Below are 16,714 nucleotides of genomic sequence, written 5' to 3'. Positions count from 1 at the left end.
AGTTTGGGGACCCTTGTTTTAGGGCATGCTCTATGGAATACAGCAATCTGTGTTTGTGTGTGTGTGTGTGTTTTTTTCACAACAGGGAGTGGAATCATGAGGTATTTCAGATATTGTGGAATTGTGATTCTCAACCTTCTTCACCAATGGCTAAGCTGGCTAGGGTTGATGGACCCTGCAATTTAACAAAATGTAGGTTAAATGATTTCTACCTGTGGTTTAGAAGAAGCAGAAGTCTTTCAGACACTACAGAAATAATGTAATAGAATTTTGTGATGGAAGATATTGTTAGCAGAAAGGTAAATCACGGGAAACCCTATTGTGTAGAATCTAATGATCTAATGACCATACTATATTACTGGGGAAAGAGCAAGAAAAGACCAATCTGAATTGGAACAGTCTCTCCTATGAGAGTTTAATGTTTCAGAAGAAAATTGGAATGGAAATCTGAAGATAATAACATAGCTGAAGTCTAAATGAATATTTCATAAATGTATTTATAAGGAACACTGAACCACTAAACACTAACAATGACACAGAAATTATCCTGGATAGTCTTGGTAAGAAATGTTATTTTACAAGGCAAGGTTGCATTGAAATTATAATCAATAAAGGCCTTGTAGGGAAGGAGGAAGAGATAGGGGAGGAGGAAGAGGACAAGGAAACAGAGGAGGATGACAAGAAGAACAAAAGTAGTAGTTTGTCCTGTTCTCAGAGATTGGGGGGGGGGGGCAGAGATCAAGAACTAATTTTCATGCAAATAACAACCTTTGTTGAATGCTTTAACTTTGCTATATGGATGAAATAGAAAAGCTGAGAGCCAGTGTGTAGAAGAGAGATAAAAAAGAGATCCAGGAAATTATGAAACTACTGTTATATAGGTGTATATATAACAAGGAATTCCCAAAGTGCAATAAAAAAGTTAGTACACACTAAATAATATTATATTAGAACAGATCATCCCTAGCATAAATGTAAGTGAGGTCAGTAATGATGAATCTCTATAATGATGATGGACTTCCTCCATTTTATAATTAATTCATGGAGTATTTCCAAATGGAATACCTTGTAATGTCAGGAATTAGGAAGCACTGTTCTCAACAGCTGCATACCAAGTGAGGATGCCTATACTGACTGCTAATGGTTCAAAAGGACTGAGATTGATGTGAGTAAAACAACCATTTTCTTTTACTTTTAAAAATGCCCCCCATAATGTTAAAACATGGACAATTTCCAGGAGCACAGGTCTGCTTATAAACAATAAGAAAACATAGCACAGACATGTACCAAAACACACACCTCCCAACTGCTATAGCAGCAGCAGCCACTGATTCATGCAGTGGATATTGATGTTTTTATGGTTGCTGCCATGTGCAGCATATGAGGACTTCATCACATGAGTCTCCACCCCAGGCTGTTTTGCCAACCTCCGTGGCAAAATGGCAGGGATAAGCGGTGACTCTGTTACCGTGCATGCCGCTTCATTGTGGTGATGCTTCCCCCATTACAGGGGGAAAGCATAGCCAAAGCAGGCTCCCGTGATTGGAGGGAAGCTTCCTAAGACTTCCGGTTGTAGGCAGGGCCTCTGCCAGTGTCGTCGTGTGATGAGAAGCATACCCATCTGTCATTGGACTGGTGGGGAAGTGTCCTAAGATACTAAAAAAGCCCTGTGTAATGAAGTGGTTGATCTCATTTTGCCCAACAGTTTTATTCATGTGTGCACAACCTGGCTCTCTATTAACCTCTGTGTTCAAGTTTTAAGCTAATTATTGTGGCAATATTCCTTTTTTGTTAACAAGTAAGATTTTGAATTATTGTTGGCACCATAGTTTTTTTTACTGCTTATTCTTACTTCTATCGCTGAATTTTGGAGGGCCTCAATCCCTCTGCTATTCTCAAGGACAGCAAGCGTGTTTACTCACCTATTTGGTGACTCAATATTCAACAATTAATTAAATGGGTCTGTTCTAGCTGGGATTCCCCAACAAGATTCAAGGCAACAATGTTTTCTACTGTGCAGTGCTTCTGTGATGATTAAATTATTGATTTTTAAACTTGTGAATCATTTTGGGATTGTTTTCCAATGAAGAAAAACAGGGTATAAAATATTAAAATAACAATAATGAAAAGATGTATAATGTCCATAACCAGGAGGAAACATTAGGACATAGATCAGCCATAACTTAGGAAGCCAGCGGGTGTTCATAAATATTGCTATTAGCAATCTGTCATTCATTTCCAACAGCAGAATTATATTGGCCAGAGTTACAGATGATCATTATCCGTGTAAATACTTTCTGCATGAAATGATAATGAGATACTGTCTGAGTGTGTCTGTGTGCCATTTTTATGTATTTCTGTGTAACTGCAAACTTGTTTATTTTAATTTAATTTTTCTAAAGAAAGATAAGGCTTTTCTCATTTATGCATCTCAGTCATGGAGAAGACCTCTGCCATAATTGTACATCTACAAAAAGTGACAAAATTACTTGGGGATATTCACTTTAATAGGACTTATTTGTGGGGAAACATGTTTCCTAAAGCAAGAAGGATCTGGGTTTTACTGTTTCCTCATCAACTTAAAACTGATTTAAAAATGTCATTTCTAACTATTTGTGTCTGAGGCAGAAAAGAATTTTTTTTTTTTGTTAGAAAACATGAAAAGGAAAGGCTGGTCTAAAGATTTTAGTCAGGTACTTGGGAATCCTTGTTTTGGGAGCAGGCATAAAATTCCCAATAAATAACTCAGTATAGTAAAATCAATACATCATTTATAAATTGTGACAGCTATATGATTGGTACACACATATCATCAGAATAATGGACAGTACCAGCATGCATATGTTCTAGTAGTAGTAAGAAAAGAATTTACTGGGGATACCCCAAGTTGCTTTGATATATTTGTTTCAGTCATCTTTTTAATTGGTCCCCTTGTTACTTGAGAAGGGTTACAATCAGACACAGAGAAACAATAGACTTTGGTGGTAGCACACAATATCTGCTGATGGCTTCCATGTTAATGGAGTGGAAGTGGTTTTAGTTTGAAGTTTAGAGGTTCAAACTCTTCAACCTATTTTGGGGGATAGCATCCAGGATATTGCATAGCTCTTTTAAACTAAAAGCTAGGGTGAATTCACTGGCCCACTGGCAGGGAAAGTCCCAATTCCCCCCCAGAACTGGGTTTTTGCCTGTTCACAACACATATTTTTGGCTATCTTGTATTTCCACTGCTGATATTTCAGGTCTTTTAAAACATATACGTTTGGCATAGGTGTGTCAAGAAAACCTGTATGAAAATAGAGGACAAATGAAATTGCATATGTTTTCTATCTCTATTTTTATCATCTTTTCCCATCTAAATTTAATCTCTTTTTTATCATATGGTCATGTGAGATAAATATTGTTGTGATTTCCACTGGAAAATGAGCTTACTGGTTTTGTCATTCTTGTTGCAGGAGTCTCATACAACCTTTCTTTGTGTTACTACAAATATACAAGGAAGACTCATAAGACTAAGATCATGATGTGAAGTCCAGCACCCAAATTGCAAATATTCAGGTAGCTGCATATCCATGGACATAGTACCTGTATTGTCCCGAGTTCTATTGTACACTTGGGAACCCTCCAAAAGTCAAGATGTGGATATATTTAGGCATACACAGTTATGGGCCAGTGTGATTGGTTCAAGTGGTAATATGGAAGTGCATTGCTCAGATACAGGACCTGAAACTCTAGCTCTCCTGTCCACCCCAGAAAATCTACTGTATAGTGGTGGTTACATGTACAGAGCTAATGTAGAATTATCTCAGTAGTAAGAAGACTAGCTGTTATTTTGGATCCTGAAAACAGCACCCATTAGTTCTGTGGCAAAAAAATTTTTTTCGTGTCAGGAGCAACTTGAGTTGCTTCTGGAGTGAGAGAATTGGCCGTCTGGAAGGACGTTGCCCAGGGGATGCCCGGATGTTTTTGATGTTTTTACCATCCTTGTGGGAGGCTTCTCTCATGTCCCTGCATGGAGCTGGAGCTGATAGAGGGAGCTCATCCGCACTCTCCCCAGGTGGGATTCGAACCTGGCAGCTTTCAGGTCAGCAACCCAACCTTCAAGTCACGAGGCTTTAATCCACTACGCCATCTGGGACTCCAGGCGTGGCAAATATGAAGAAATACAATACCCAAACAAATCAATTTCCCAAAAAGATAGACCAAATAAAATTCCTGATGATTCCTAAATAATAACAAAGAGTAGTTATAAACCTGAAGTAGGAACTGGTTTAAAAGAAACTGAATTGAGCCAGGGATGGTGGGCACAATAATTATCCACTGATTGCAGATTGGTACTGAACCCAGTATTATTTTTTTCTTACCCAGTCTGCTGAGATGTGCTGATGTGCATCATTATGTCAATTTGGGATTGGCCCTGTACCATGGTCAATCAGAGGAAATGAGAATAAAGAGGCGGACTTAATGCAGTACCCATTGAGGGTGTATCTTTTGTGGACACCCATCCTTGATCTAGCTTCAAACGGCATTGTATGGCCTGTGTAGAACTATTATTCGTTTGTTGTTCAAATTAGAAGCATTCTGGACTCTTTTTGCAAACAAGACAAAACAGGCAGCTCTGAGATGTAACTGTACTTACAAATCTGACATAGAAGTCCTACCCATCCTTCTGAACACTGGCAAACATTTGGTCCAATACATTCACCGCCATTCAAGCAGCTAGGCAAACAAACAGCTGAAAAGAAATAAGTGGAGGGGAGAAAATGAGGGAATATCAGTGTAATGTCCCCATGTGTCCTTAAGTCCTTTCTGTGAATGGCATGTCATATGTTAGCTTCCCACAATTACTTTCAAAGTGGTTGAATCTCAAAAGAGCTTAATGAGCATTCTTCATGAGGCAATTAAGAATCTGAAATTTCCCTGATTAGGAAATTCTCCTTAATCTCTCTTAGTCTGACTTCTAGTTTCATCACAGACTTGCTCCAATGGCAGATTCCCCAGTCATTAAAATTTCATTTTCTATTAGTGCTGACAGTCTTAATTGATTGATGGGTGTGATTAACTGAGTAACCCATTATTTTCAGACTGAACATGTGGATATTTCATTATATTTTAATCCAATCACTGCACTTTTGCGCAGTAGTGTCTCTCCAGGTGTTTTGGACTTCAAGCCACAGCTATGGACAAAAACCAAGAATTTGCCATATGAAGTCCAAGCACAGCAAAAGAATGTGGCAGCTTCAAGGATAGATCATACAAGCGAGAACAGTTTTCTTAATTGCCAATGTCTGCATAGTCAGTGCTAGTCAGTAAGTGGGAACCTGCCTTTATTCAATAATTTTTTATTTATTTTTCCTGAACTGAGAGATCAGCAGACATTCCCAATAAGGTCAAGAGAATGGAGTGAAGGTCAAGGAGAAATGTAACTGTTGGATGGAGAGCTTCAGCTTCGTGACATAGTTTGAGTAATTGAAATATTCTTCTGTGCAAAGGAGATAGTATTAAGGGTGTATCATTACACCAAATGAAAGGACATTCACAGTAAATGTTACTGAATTACTTGGGCTACTAGATTATTTGGGATGAGCTTCATTTTTATATAAAAAATATACATCATATTTGAGGTAAATTGTCACAGTGGTGTCCCAAAATGTGAAGCATCCAGATGCCAATGAATGATATATCCTGAAACAATATAAAACCACATGATATAAAATTGTGAAGGTATTATAAAAATCTTTATTTTGCCATTGGTTAGCCGTAATGCTACTGCTTAGGCATTCCTCCATGATCTTGCATTGCTATAGGTGTGAGGAAGAGGTTAGAGATGGAAGTCTCATACCTTTACTCATGCAGAACTGAGTCTGTGCGATTTTGGTTGCAATAAAATTGCAATGATTTAGATATTTTGGCAATCAGGAAATTTTTGATAATTGATAGATGATGGTTAGACAGAGATAGTAAGAAAGAGGTTACAAACATTTTCAGTAACTCTTTCTCTAATCAATCAATCTCGGGAGAAATTGCTTTTTGCAATGACCCTCTCACCAACATTTTTCCTAACAAGCACTTTTAGTTGTGAGTAGATTCCATTAAACTCAGGAGAGTTGATTAATAGGGGTCATCTACATGGGCATTATAACTTGGAATCACCCAGAATTCACTTCTGGCAGTCCTCACAATGTTCCTGCACTTCCATTATATATTGTGGGATAAATCAAGTTCATCCAGTTTAGCCACACATGAAGAAAAACCAGGGGATGCTCCAGATTAAACTGATAGCATTGAGGCAGGGTGGACAGCAAGATTGGGACCAATTCAGTCCAGTCCAATATCCACTTAGGGCACTGCCATTCTTCAGTGTAAGGAAAAGAGACTGGATCATGCCCATGTCACTGCTGTCACTGCTCCAAGAGGGCCAAGAGCCCAGTGTGAGTGCTTCGTAACTGCAGGCATCCATTGATAACATCAGCAGAAGTGCTTATATGACGAAGAATGTGGGGAGGTTTCCCCTTTCCCTTGATCATGCAAATGTCACAGCTGATGTCATCATGGGGCAGGAGTTCACAGAGAGATCTGTGGCTGTCTGGGAATTATGATGTTGACACAGATAGTACGGAGATTGCCAATGAGGGCCATTTCTGCTCAGCCTGCCAGGGCATTAGGACTCTGACCCCGCACTGCCATGCGTTCATGAAGGCATGTGTGGCTATCTTCAGGGTCAGTGCTACACATTCATGAGAGTATGTGTGGCCACCTCCAGGGCCTGTGCCATGGTGTCAGGGTCTGCAATACAGACAAAGATGAAGGGATGCCAGGTCCAGCATCTGAGTCAGTGGAAAGCAGGGAACAACAGTAGCTGCTGCCTGACTCTGAGGAAGCTATTCCTGCAGTGCAGGACCAAGTACCTCAGGCAAGTGGGAGTCCTGAGATAACTCAGGATCAGAAGAGCAATGAGGCAGAGTTAACTATCCCAGAAAGACTGCAACTATTCATGCTATTCAGCTGCAAAGATCTGCCTGGTTGGCACAGAGAAGGGCCAACAGGTCAGAGCACTTGTGCTATGGAGCATAAAGAGTGGCAGTTTAGATTTAGTCTTTGCTGGGAGGAATGTTTGGAACCTGCTACAGCTTGGAGCTCTGTTGGAAGTCTTAGAGTGCCTTATCATGTGTTAGACCCTGACTTTGGACCTTGGATTATGTATAGTTTGGATGTGTTGGTAAGAACTTTTGGACTAGACTATTGACTACGCCTGTTGGATTATCCCTGCATGGTTTGGTGTTTGAATCTACTTTGGCTTTGACTCTGGACTGACTGACAGCGAGCATAGTGAATGGCTGTTTATACTAAGAGACGCTGTGCAGGGATGCAACACATGGGTTCATGAGGGTATGTGTGACCATCTTCAGGGTCAGTGCAATGGGTTCATGAGGGTATGTGTAGCCATCTTCAGGGCCAGTGATGTGGGTTCATGAAGGTATGTGTAGCCATCTTCAGGGTCAGTGCAATGGGTTCATGAGGGTATGTGTGGCCATCTTCAGGGCCTGTGCCAAGGGTTCATGAGGGTACATGTGGTCATCTCCAGGGCAAGTGCAATGGATTCATGAAGATATATGTGGCCATCTTCAGTGCCATGGGTTCAGGAGGACATGTGTGGCCATCTTCAGGGCCAGTCCCAAGGGTTCATGAGGGCATGGGTGGCCATCTTCAGGGCTAGTCTCATGGGTTCATGAGAGTACATGTGGCTATTTTCAGGGCTCTGCTTCAGCCTGGCCTGGATTTGCCAGCCTTTGTATACTTGCCCATTAAAATACATAAATATCTTTTACATGTTTATCTCAGACTCATTCCACATTATTGATTTACATATTCTATAGTACACTTTCTAATAGTTTCCCCCCCCTTTTTATTTACAGTAAGTATTTTGAGGTTTTTTACAAGACATTGTTATACTGGAAAAAAGAAAATAATAGAATTTGAGACTGAAACTCACCCACCCTCTTTAGTTCATAGCTGCATTATAGAAAGAAATTGAAGCTTCAGAGTTTTTCAACAAGCCTGCTTAAATCACTGTCATTTCTTTGGAGGCATATTTAACATTGCGCATCTTGAATAAAATGAGCCACTAGAAGAAGAATCTACCTACTCTGTTAAAGTATTTTTTTCTGTAGATTTTAAAGAACTGTCCACTTTGAGTGATGAACAAATCAGCCTTTTTGAGTTCCCGCAAAATGAAATTAAAGAAAACATACCAGAACAGAGCTTTCTGGAGAGAATTGACTGGCAGATGTTCCAGTTCTCCTCTCAGTCTAAGCAATTTTGTTTCCCTCTACCCTAAAACAGCTTTTTTTTTTGAAGGGGGGGGGGAAGTGGTCAAAATAACAGAAAATGGTCTTTGCCAGTTTGGTACAGCTCTACTCTGTTTACCCTTATCACTTAAGAACCCAAGTGACTGACATCCTGTCTTGACAACATTCTGCTCAGAATCATGATTCGTATTATCAGGAGGTCACTTGGGGAGGGCATCAAGCTGATATATATTAATAAGTCCTCTATACAGTGTGTTATCTTGATCTAAAATTTATTCAGCTTATCTGCAAGTAAATAATGAATAACCATGTAACTGTGGAAGTGGGGGGAGGAGAGAGTATTTTCCAAACATTTTCAGATTAGATTACTTATTTGAAATATATTTTCCCCCTGTAAATTGCAGTCAAATGTGGTTAGGCTTAATAGTGTTTAAACAAACAAACAAACCAAAAACCCACACCAACTGCAGAAATTATGTACTGAAATAAACATGGCTGTGATGACCTTGAGAATATATCAGGATGGAAAGGCTTTTTACTATGAGTTTTAAATAGTACTGGATTTGAAATATGTGTCATTACTCTGTAAAATATAACAAAATGCATGTAGCTGCTAAAACCCAAAATCAATATTTCAAATTTAATGCTATGGTGGAAGGAAAATGAATTTCTGCAAAGGAAAAAATCATCTGCATAACAGATAGACAGTTGCATGCAGGCTTTTTTCTTTTTAAAAATGCTTTATATTTGAAAACGTAAAACATTTGTGTTAATTTGCATTATGCCGATACATAAAACCATTTTCTCCTTGAAATCCTGAAACAGCAAAACTAGATCATTTGCTGTATGGCTTGCTGGCACTAAAACAGATTACAATTCATGCTGGCAAGCCTAAGTGATAAACAAATAGCATCGCTGTTATGGTAAGTTGCTCAGACTCACGTTTACTGCAGTGCTTTCCTTTCCAACCAGATGGGCAGTCACAGACAGCAGGGCTTATGCATCGTCCTCCATTCATACACATGGGATCACAGATACCTGCAACATGACATAGTAGGTAACAAGGGTAGCAGCTGAGGAAATGTTAAGACTTCTTTCCCGAAGACTTTCTGCAGTTTCACCATGGGAAAGTTTTGCATGATTAAGGGCAAAAAGTAATTTGGAAGTGAAGAAGTCTTAAACTTTGGGATTTGCAAGCTTTAGTAAATCCTCCTTGAATCTGCTGAGGTCCACTTCGTGCCAGAGACATTTCAAGGAGCCTTCAATAAAAACTGCCTCACCAGAGAAATGAGAGAGGCATTAATTACAATGATTCTTTAAAAAGTAAACAAGAAATCTTGGGTGGCAGCTGTAGGCAGACCAATAGCGCTTATTACTGCTGACTGCCAAAGTCTTGTTAAAGCCATTCCCATCCTGATTGGAAAACATAGTCTCAGGCATTCATCTGGATCAGCAAGAGCTGGTGGGGAATTGATTAGTTTCACACAATTTCAGAGAAGCTTTTGCATTTTATCCATCAAGGATAACAGATAAGATAAGGCTGGGGTTGCTTGTAGTCATGGGCAGGGAGGAGAAAGAACAGAAACATTCTTAACCACTATGTCTAACATCAGTTTTCAAATCTTTTGGGCCTCCATTGCCTGATATGATCACATCAGTGCAGATGTACAAAGATGTAATTTTTTAATGAGCAAAATGGAAGCAACCTGCTTGTAGGGCCATTAGATAAAGTACCTCAGATAGAGTTTTTGTGATGGCATGCCCAAACCTTTTGTAAAACTATAGTGTCTGGCTTTACTCAGGGGCTATCTGTATACCTTCTATTAAGATCAAGACCTTTAACATACATAGGCACTTTAGGCAAGGTGAAAGATAATCAAAATGAATTTACTGAAAACAGGAAGAACAAAGGGCTAACTCCACTCGGGGCTATTGAAAGATAACTCAAAACAATATATTGCAAATGGAGATTTTGCTGATTGAAGTAATCTCTCTGGAGTCTTTGAAATGCCTCTGTCTCTGGTGCAATGCAATGGCTCACAAGCAGAACCCAAAGGCTATCTCATTCTTCTTTCTTTGTGAAGCCTAAGCTGGTCAAAGGCTTTTGTTGTCTCTGGGATTGGTGGTATAAAAATACTGCTGGATGCAGTGTTTATAGTGCTAAGGATGCCTGTTTTGGATTGCTGGCCTAGGATTTCCAGACAAAACCAGGCCTGTAGTCTCTATAGCTCTACTGTAGAAAAAAGAGGAGTCTAGCAAAGAAGTTCTATACAGGTAAATGGAATGAGGAAGTACAGCCACTAGTGGACAGTGAAGCAACAGCTCCCCCTGTGGCCAGAATCGTGAAGCTGGAAAAAAAGTTAAATGCCTCTGTGTCTGTCTATATATGTTGTTTGTCTGTTGGCATTGAATGTTTGCCATATATGTGTTCATTGTAATCCGCCCTGATTCCCCTTCGGGGTGAGAAGGGGGGAATATAAATACTGTAAATAAATAAATAAATAAATAATAGACCAACTAAGGCTGGCCTCTAGGGGGATTTTATGCTCCACCCAAAAACTAATACAAATGGAGGAATCTACATTATTGGGAAAGCCTAAACAGAGGGAACTAAAGCAAAGGGGAGGAAAAGGCAGAGCCAAGACTTCAGTTTGGATGCTATGAAGAAAAGGCAACAAATATTTAGTTATTGAATTTATTATTATTGGATTTTTGCTTGTAGGAAGGTGGAGATTTTTCCTCTTATTTGCCAAGAGAACTTGGCTTTGGGTTCTATACGGATCTTGACACTGGAAGACTTATAAGACTTAAGAGTAAAAATCTTTATATTGGAGTATTACTGTACATGTACATTTAGAAACTGAAAGTTATTTCAGTGTTCTATTTTTAAAAAGTATAAAGAGCAAACTTCGGACTGGCACACCTTAAGACAAATGATAAAAATGTTAAATGTCTAATGCACTTAAAATACCTTAGTCATGGTTCATTTCCTCATCCCTTGCCCAGCCTTCTTAATCAAAATCCATTCACCAAGCTATAATCATGTTTCCAGTTCCATTTTCCAAACTCCACCTCCCTTCTTCATATAAATAAATGTCAGACTAAAATATGCAGAGGCTATATTTAAACAAATGTATATGGTGTTATCTGATATGTGAACTCTGATACTGCAATCCTATTATTAAAGACTATAGCTCATTAGACACACCTAATTAGATATACCCTAAATGTGTCTATGGCCTCACTATGTTAAACATAGTTACTACTGTGTTTAACATAGTGAGGCCACTAAGTTACTCACCATTGTAATTATATATGTCAACTTGGTGATTTAATGGCATCCTGATGACATTTTGTTAATATTTTACAGTCCATGTATTTCACTGAAATTGCCATAATTGTTTTTCCATTGCTACTGTGTTCACCTTTTCTTTGGACATTATACAGATAGTCAAAACTGTAATTTCAATTAACAGTTAAAGTCTCCCCGCACCCACCCCTCTCATTAATTTTGCCATTTTCAATGTTGTTGGACTGTAATCCTCAACAGCCACAGTCTGCATGCCTGGTACTTAGACATTATGTGGATTTAAATCTATCTGTGACTATCAAAATATGTGTATCTTGTCTGCTACTGTGAAATCTCAGGGAGGCATACAATTAAAACACCAAAAGAATTTAATAACAATTTCAGACCTTTTTTAAAAAAATCACCAAATAATTTAAATGGGATAAAAGCACATTCAATAAATCACCAAGTTAAAGCTGCAGAAAAGATTGAAGCAGTTTAAGTGCCATCCACGTACACACTTTAAGATGTACCTAGCTCTAAAGGCTTCAATAAAAATTCAAGATCTCTCTCCATATGTCCTTTTTATTTCGCTTGAGCCCGAATCAGTTTGAACAAAAATGATTTGTAATATTTGGTGGTCCATTTTATATAATCTCCAAAAACAGAACAGGGAGAAGAGAGCTGCAAAGCCAGGCAAAACAAATTAATGGAGCAGAATTTTATTGGTTCTTGGAGAGGAAAGTGTTAAGTCTGCAATATACCTGAGGCAGGGATCTGCATTGTCTTTCCTCCCTCCCCAGCAGCAGCATTGTCCATCTATTTCTTTTTGAAAAGTTTCCTAGGCTCCTCCTGCAGAGAGGGCCCCATTCAGAACTCGTTTTCCCAGCAGCACTTGCATGGGGTGGGCATTGAAAAGTCTCTGAGTTCCTCTTGGAGAAGGCATATAGCCGGGGGGAGGGCTTGAGGGGCTTCACTCCCCCCCCCCAAATTCTCAGGTTAGTCTGCAAGAAGGCCTTACATTTATTATTTAAACTGTTATGTTTATTCATATCATGATCTGATCACCATGCTCAATATATCCCATATGCATGAGGGTATTGGGATATTGATACAAAAGGTTTGCTAGGTTAGATCCTCTCTCACACAGACTCCCCCCCGCCCCCCACTGAATCAAAATCCTGTCTACAGGCCTGTTTTGGAGCATGATGGGAGTTGAAGATTTTTTTCTCTCAATTTCTTAGCTAATAAAAAGCCTGATTGTGTCCAAACTCTGATTGGCTGAGAATGGACACAACCAGTGATTACAATTATTTATTATTTATTTACAATTCCCGGAACCTTCTCTTGCAGTTTGTCTTATTTTAAAAAATGTTATGGTTAAAACTTAAAATAATTCAAAAAAAATCAGTAGATTGGTGAATTGTTTTGAAACTTGGCAGGTCTGCAGTTGTAAATGGGGTCTTCATGCAGATAGGCCTTAAAATCTGCATGAAGAGTGAGGATTGAGCCTTTGAAGTTTCCCATTTTAGCCAATGGGCCAAATATTTGCTGAATGAAAATGGCAACACTGATTCAAGAAACTTCCCAGTAAACAGAATAAGAAGTCAGCTGACAATGGACCCTGAAATTGCATGTTTTAACAATGTTATTAATGGATCTGTTTATATTGTTTTATTTTTGTGATTGCATTTTGGGCATTTTTTCGGGGTGAGAAGGGCGGGGTATAAATGTTATAAATAAATAAATAAATAAATAAATAAATAATACATGCTTTTTGGCCGAATTGCACACCTCTGCTCTCTACATCTAACAATATTTCAGAAAGGTGCAACTACTTTTAATTCAATTAGGTTCAGGACAAATTCCTCTGGGCTCTACATAGACTGCCAAAAATACCACAAAAATGTGAAAGTGGCCAGAATGAAGGCAGTTTACCCCTGTTTTGCCAGAAAATTCATAGACCAGAGGATGGATTGAGTGGGTCAGGATGCCAGTAACAGGCTCGTGGAGGTAGCATGAACTTCCAGCACTTTGCCTGGCCATCGGCTAATTGTAGTTATTGTTGCTGTTTGCAGGCATTCAGTTTGGTTTTTTTTGTTTTGTTTATTCAAACAATGTCCAATACAAAAGGTTTTGTAAGCCTATTAAATAAACCTTTACGTTAGAATGGCCTACAATTGGATCCAGTGGTTCAGGTTCAGTTTGAGAAGAAAAAACCATAAGCACATACATTCTGTGAGGAGAAAACCTATGTTTAGACAATGTACAAATATTAGTCCCAGAACAATAGAAGAAAGAGAACAAACATGGCAAACCATTTCTCATTTTCACAGGTGTGCATGCCATTCCATGGCACTGTGTATATTTTATGTCTGACGAAGCATGCATTTGATTGGATGGGATCACACAAGTGATAAAATCTCCAGAGAAGCTTGATCCAAATGGAGTATGGGGTTCAGTTTCTTGTAGGGTTGCATGGGATCGAACAACAAATGTATTTTCAACGGAACACACTAGTAGAAAATCAGTACAAGAATTAACATTTATCCAAATTGATTTAGCAAGCTAAACTACATTTGTTGAATCTCTTTTAAGAAGTATGTACAGGAAGAATCTTCCTATGCTCAACTATCCACCATAATTACAAAGGATTGTAATGTTTTCTTCCCTGCTGCATTTCCTTGACTTCATTGCTGCTTTCTCTCATTCCTTAATTTTCTTTAAACACGACTCCATTTTCAATACCCACAAGGCAGTCTTCAACATTTGTTCATGATAACTAGCTCCACTACTTCTAGATCCCACTTGCAGGCCTCTATGGAAAGAACTCCAATTTCAAAATAGCAAACAAAATGTTATGGCCCCTCATTGGGAAACTAAATAAATTATCAGACATTGCAAACAAACTGAATTATCCTAATCCTCCCAGGAGCAAACATGACTTTGAAAAGATTCAGGGTTTCTTTCCTGCGGAAATGCATTGTACACTGACCCACAGATCATGAGAATTCATCATTTGGGTGTTTTAGTCCTTACCTCAGGAGAAAAATCTTATACACAAACAATCCATTGTGTAATTGCCACAGGAAATAGAGACTTCAGTTTTCTCATTCTCCTCCATTTAAAGAAGTAATATGTTGTTGAGAAGGAAAAATAACCTTTACCACAGTAATAAAAAATTGCTAACAAGAAAATTAATGCCATTAAGCAGAATTGGTGGGGGAGATAATGTTCCCAACATAATGTTTTTGTCCTTCTACTTTTACTTCAGAGCAAAAGGCCAGTCTCTATACAAAGACAATCAATCCCAAGCACAATTTCAAAGAGCCAGGGCCATATAGCATTTGTCTATTCTCACTCTTGCTACGACCGTGCAGGAATTTCCTTTGCAGGGGTTCTCCTCGAATGACAGTATATCAGATTTTTCTTGGGAAACAAATCTCAGCACCATCAGTCTTTTGAATGGTACTTCTGAACCATGGATGCTGAATAATATTGATTTTTAGTTGTTGATGTTTTTATATGCTGTTCTGCCTATATTTTATTGCTTTACATTACTCCAATTACACATGGATCCAGCTGGCAAAAACACAGCGTCGCCAAAAACAATGGACCTCCATTTTGTCATCACGAGTGTTGTATATTAGCATTATTGGGCATTTACTAAAACCCAAGGTTTTAATAGGGTCTGATGCTGAATAGAGGTGTGTGTGGTATCCGTTTCTCTCCCATTTCATTTGTTTTTTTGTACCTTTTGGTTCAGGTGGGAGCACAAAACGGGAACCTCTCCTCGGAACAAAAATAAACTCAGTACGAAATAAAGTGGGAGCAGGTACTGCTTCCTTGCCTGCTTTCGGACCACGTGGTACTCCTCATGCAGCCCATGGAAAATTGCTATTTCCCTCTGAGCCCTGCCTGTTTGGCCAATTGGAGGAGAAGAATGCTGTCCGCCTCACCTGCTGCCTGCCTTGCGTTGCCCACTGCCGTTCTGCAGATGGAGGGGAAAGCAGCTCAGAAATAGTGGTATCTTAAGCCCTGTCTTTAAACTGAGTTCTCTTCTGCAGTCGGAGGGGAAAACATCTTAGAATTAGTGTACCTTAAGTAACTCTGATGTTTTAAATCGAGGTCATAATGAAGGATATAAGGACAAACCATGCCATTGCCAAAAATGATGGAAAAGGGAGGGGAATTTCCCCTCATTGCCACCAGTGAAAGAAGTAGTGAAATAGTGGGGCTGGGCACTGAGCTGTATGTGTGCTGTATGTCTTCTCACCTTTGGGGTGAGAAGAGCGGGATATAAATGTAGTAAATAAATAAATAAATGTGTGGTGTGTGGAACATCTTTGACATTTGGCAGGAAGGAATGGTGCCCTGCCTCCCTCCTCCTGCTGCTCCTGGAAAAGTTAGAGGGTGGGGCTAGCAGCGGGAAAGAGGGAATGTTTTAAAGTCATCAGGGGATGACTCAAACTTTATAAAACTTGGTGGGCTAAGAATTGTAGATGTGTCCTCCATGTGTAGTGATTTTCACTCTTCTAGCCCTAAAACTGAGGGAAAGAGGAGCCTGGGGAAGCCCTCTCATTGCCATGAATGGACAGTACATTTTGTATTTCCGGATGCGGAACAAAAATGACAAACAAAAATGGATTGCTTGATTTTGCAATAGTGTTTACTGTTCGACTACCTCACAATGAAGCAGGAGGCCTAGCTGGGGGGAGTGGGGATTGGGGAGTTCTTTGTAGACTCCATGTGGTTTAGGCTATTTAAGGCATCCTGCTCCTGGCCTTTTTGTGTTCCTGCAACACAACCCATCGTGCTGTCCAGTTCAATAGGAGCCTTAGGATCTGGGAAAGAATAGCTTTTGGGGGGTCTTAACTTTGTGGTGGGTGGTAAAGGGAAGGGAGGGGTCAGGGGATAGCCTGACTCCCTTGAGTCCCTGCTGGAGAATTTTTCCAATCTTTTTGCCATCCCTCCCCAGCCCTCTATCTATCTATCTATCTATCTATCTATCTATCTATCTATCTATCTATCTATCTATGCATTTTAAAATTTTATAATTCATGTTTTAATAGCATTTTAATTGATGTGGTATTGTTGTAATGTTTATTGATTTTGT

At 39.2% G+C, this 16,714-nt stretch overlaps 1 protein-coding gene across 1 annotated transcript in view; it reads right to left on the bottom strand.

Annotated features, from left to right (window-relative positions):
* LOC103279158 (von Willebrand factor D and EGF domain-containing protein) overlaps window positions 1-16,714 on the bottom strand; it is a 368,122-nt gene that overhangs the window by 20,172 nt on the left and 331,236 nt on the right. Inside the window, exons 27-28 of the mRNA XM_062966717.1 lie at window positions 9,252-9,347; window positions 4,640-4,735 (exon numbers count right to left, since the gene is read on the bottom strand). Of these exons, the coding sequence (XP_062822787.1) occupies window positions 4,640-4,735; window positions 9,252-9,347 (192 nt within the window). The remainder of the gene's footprint in view (window positions 1-4,639; window positions 4,736-9,251; window positions 9,348-16,714) is intronic.

Source organism: Anolis carolinensis, chromosome 1 (assembly GCF_035594765.1).
Source record: "Anolis carolinensis isolate JA03-04 chromosome 1, rAnoCar3.1.pri, whole genome shotgun sequence".
Classification (NCBI taxonomy): domain Eukaryota; kingdom Metazoa; phylum Chordata; class Lepidosauria; order Squamata; family Dactyloidae; genus Anolis; species Anolis carolinensis.
This window is presented reverse-complemented; position numbering and strand designations above follow the sequence as displayed.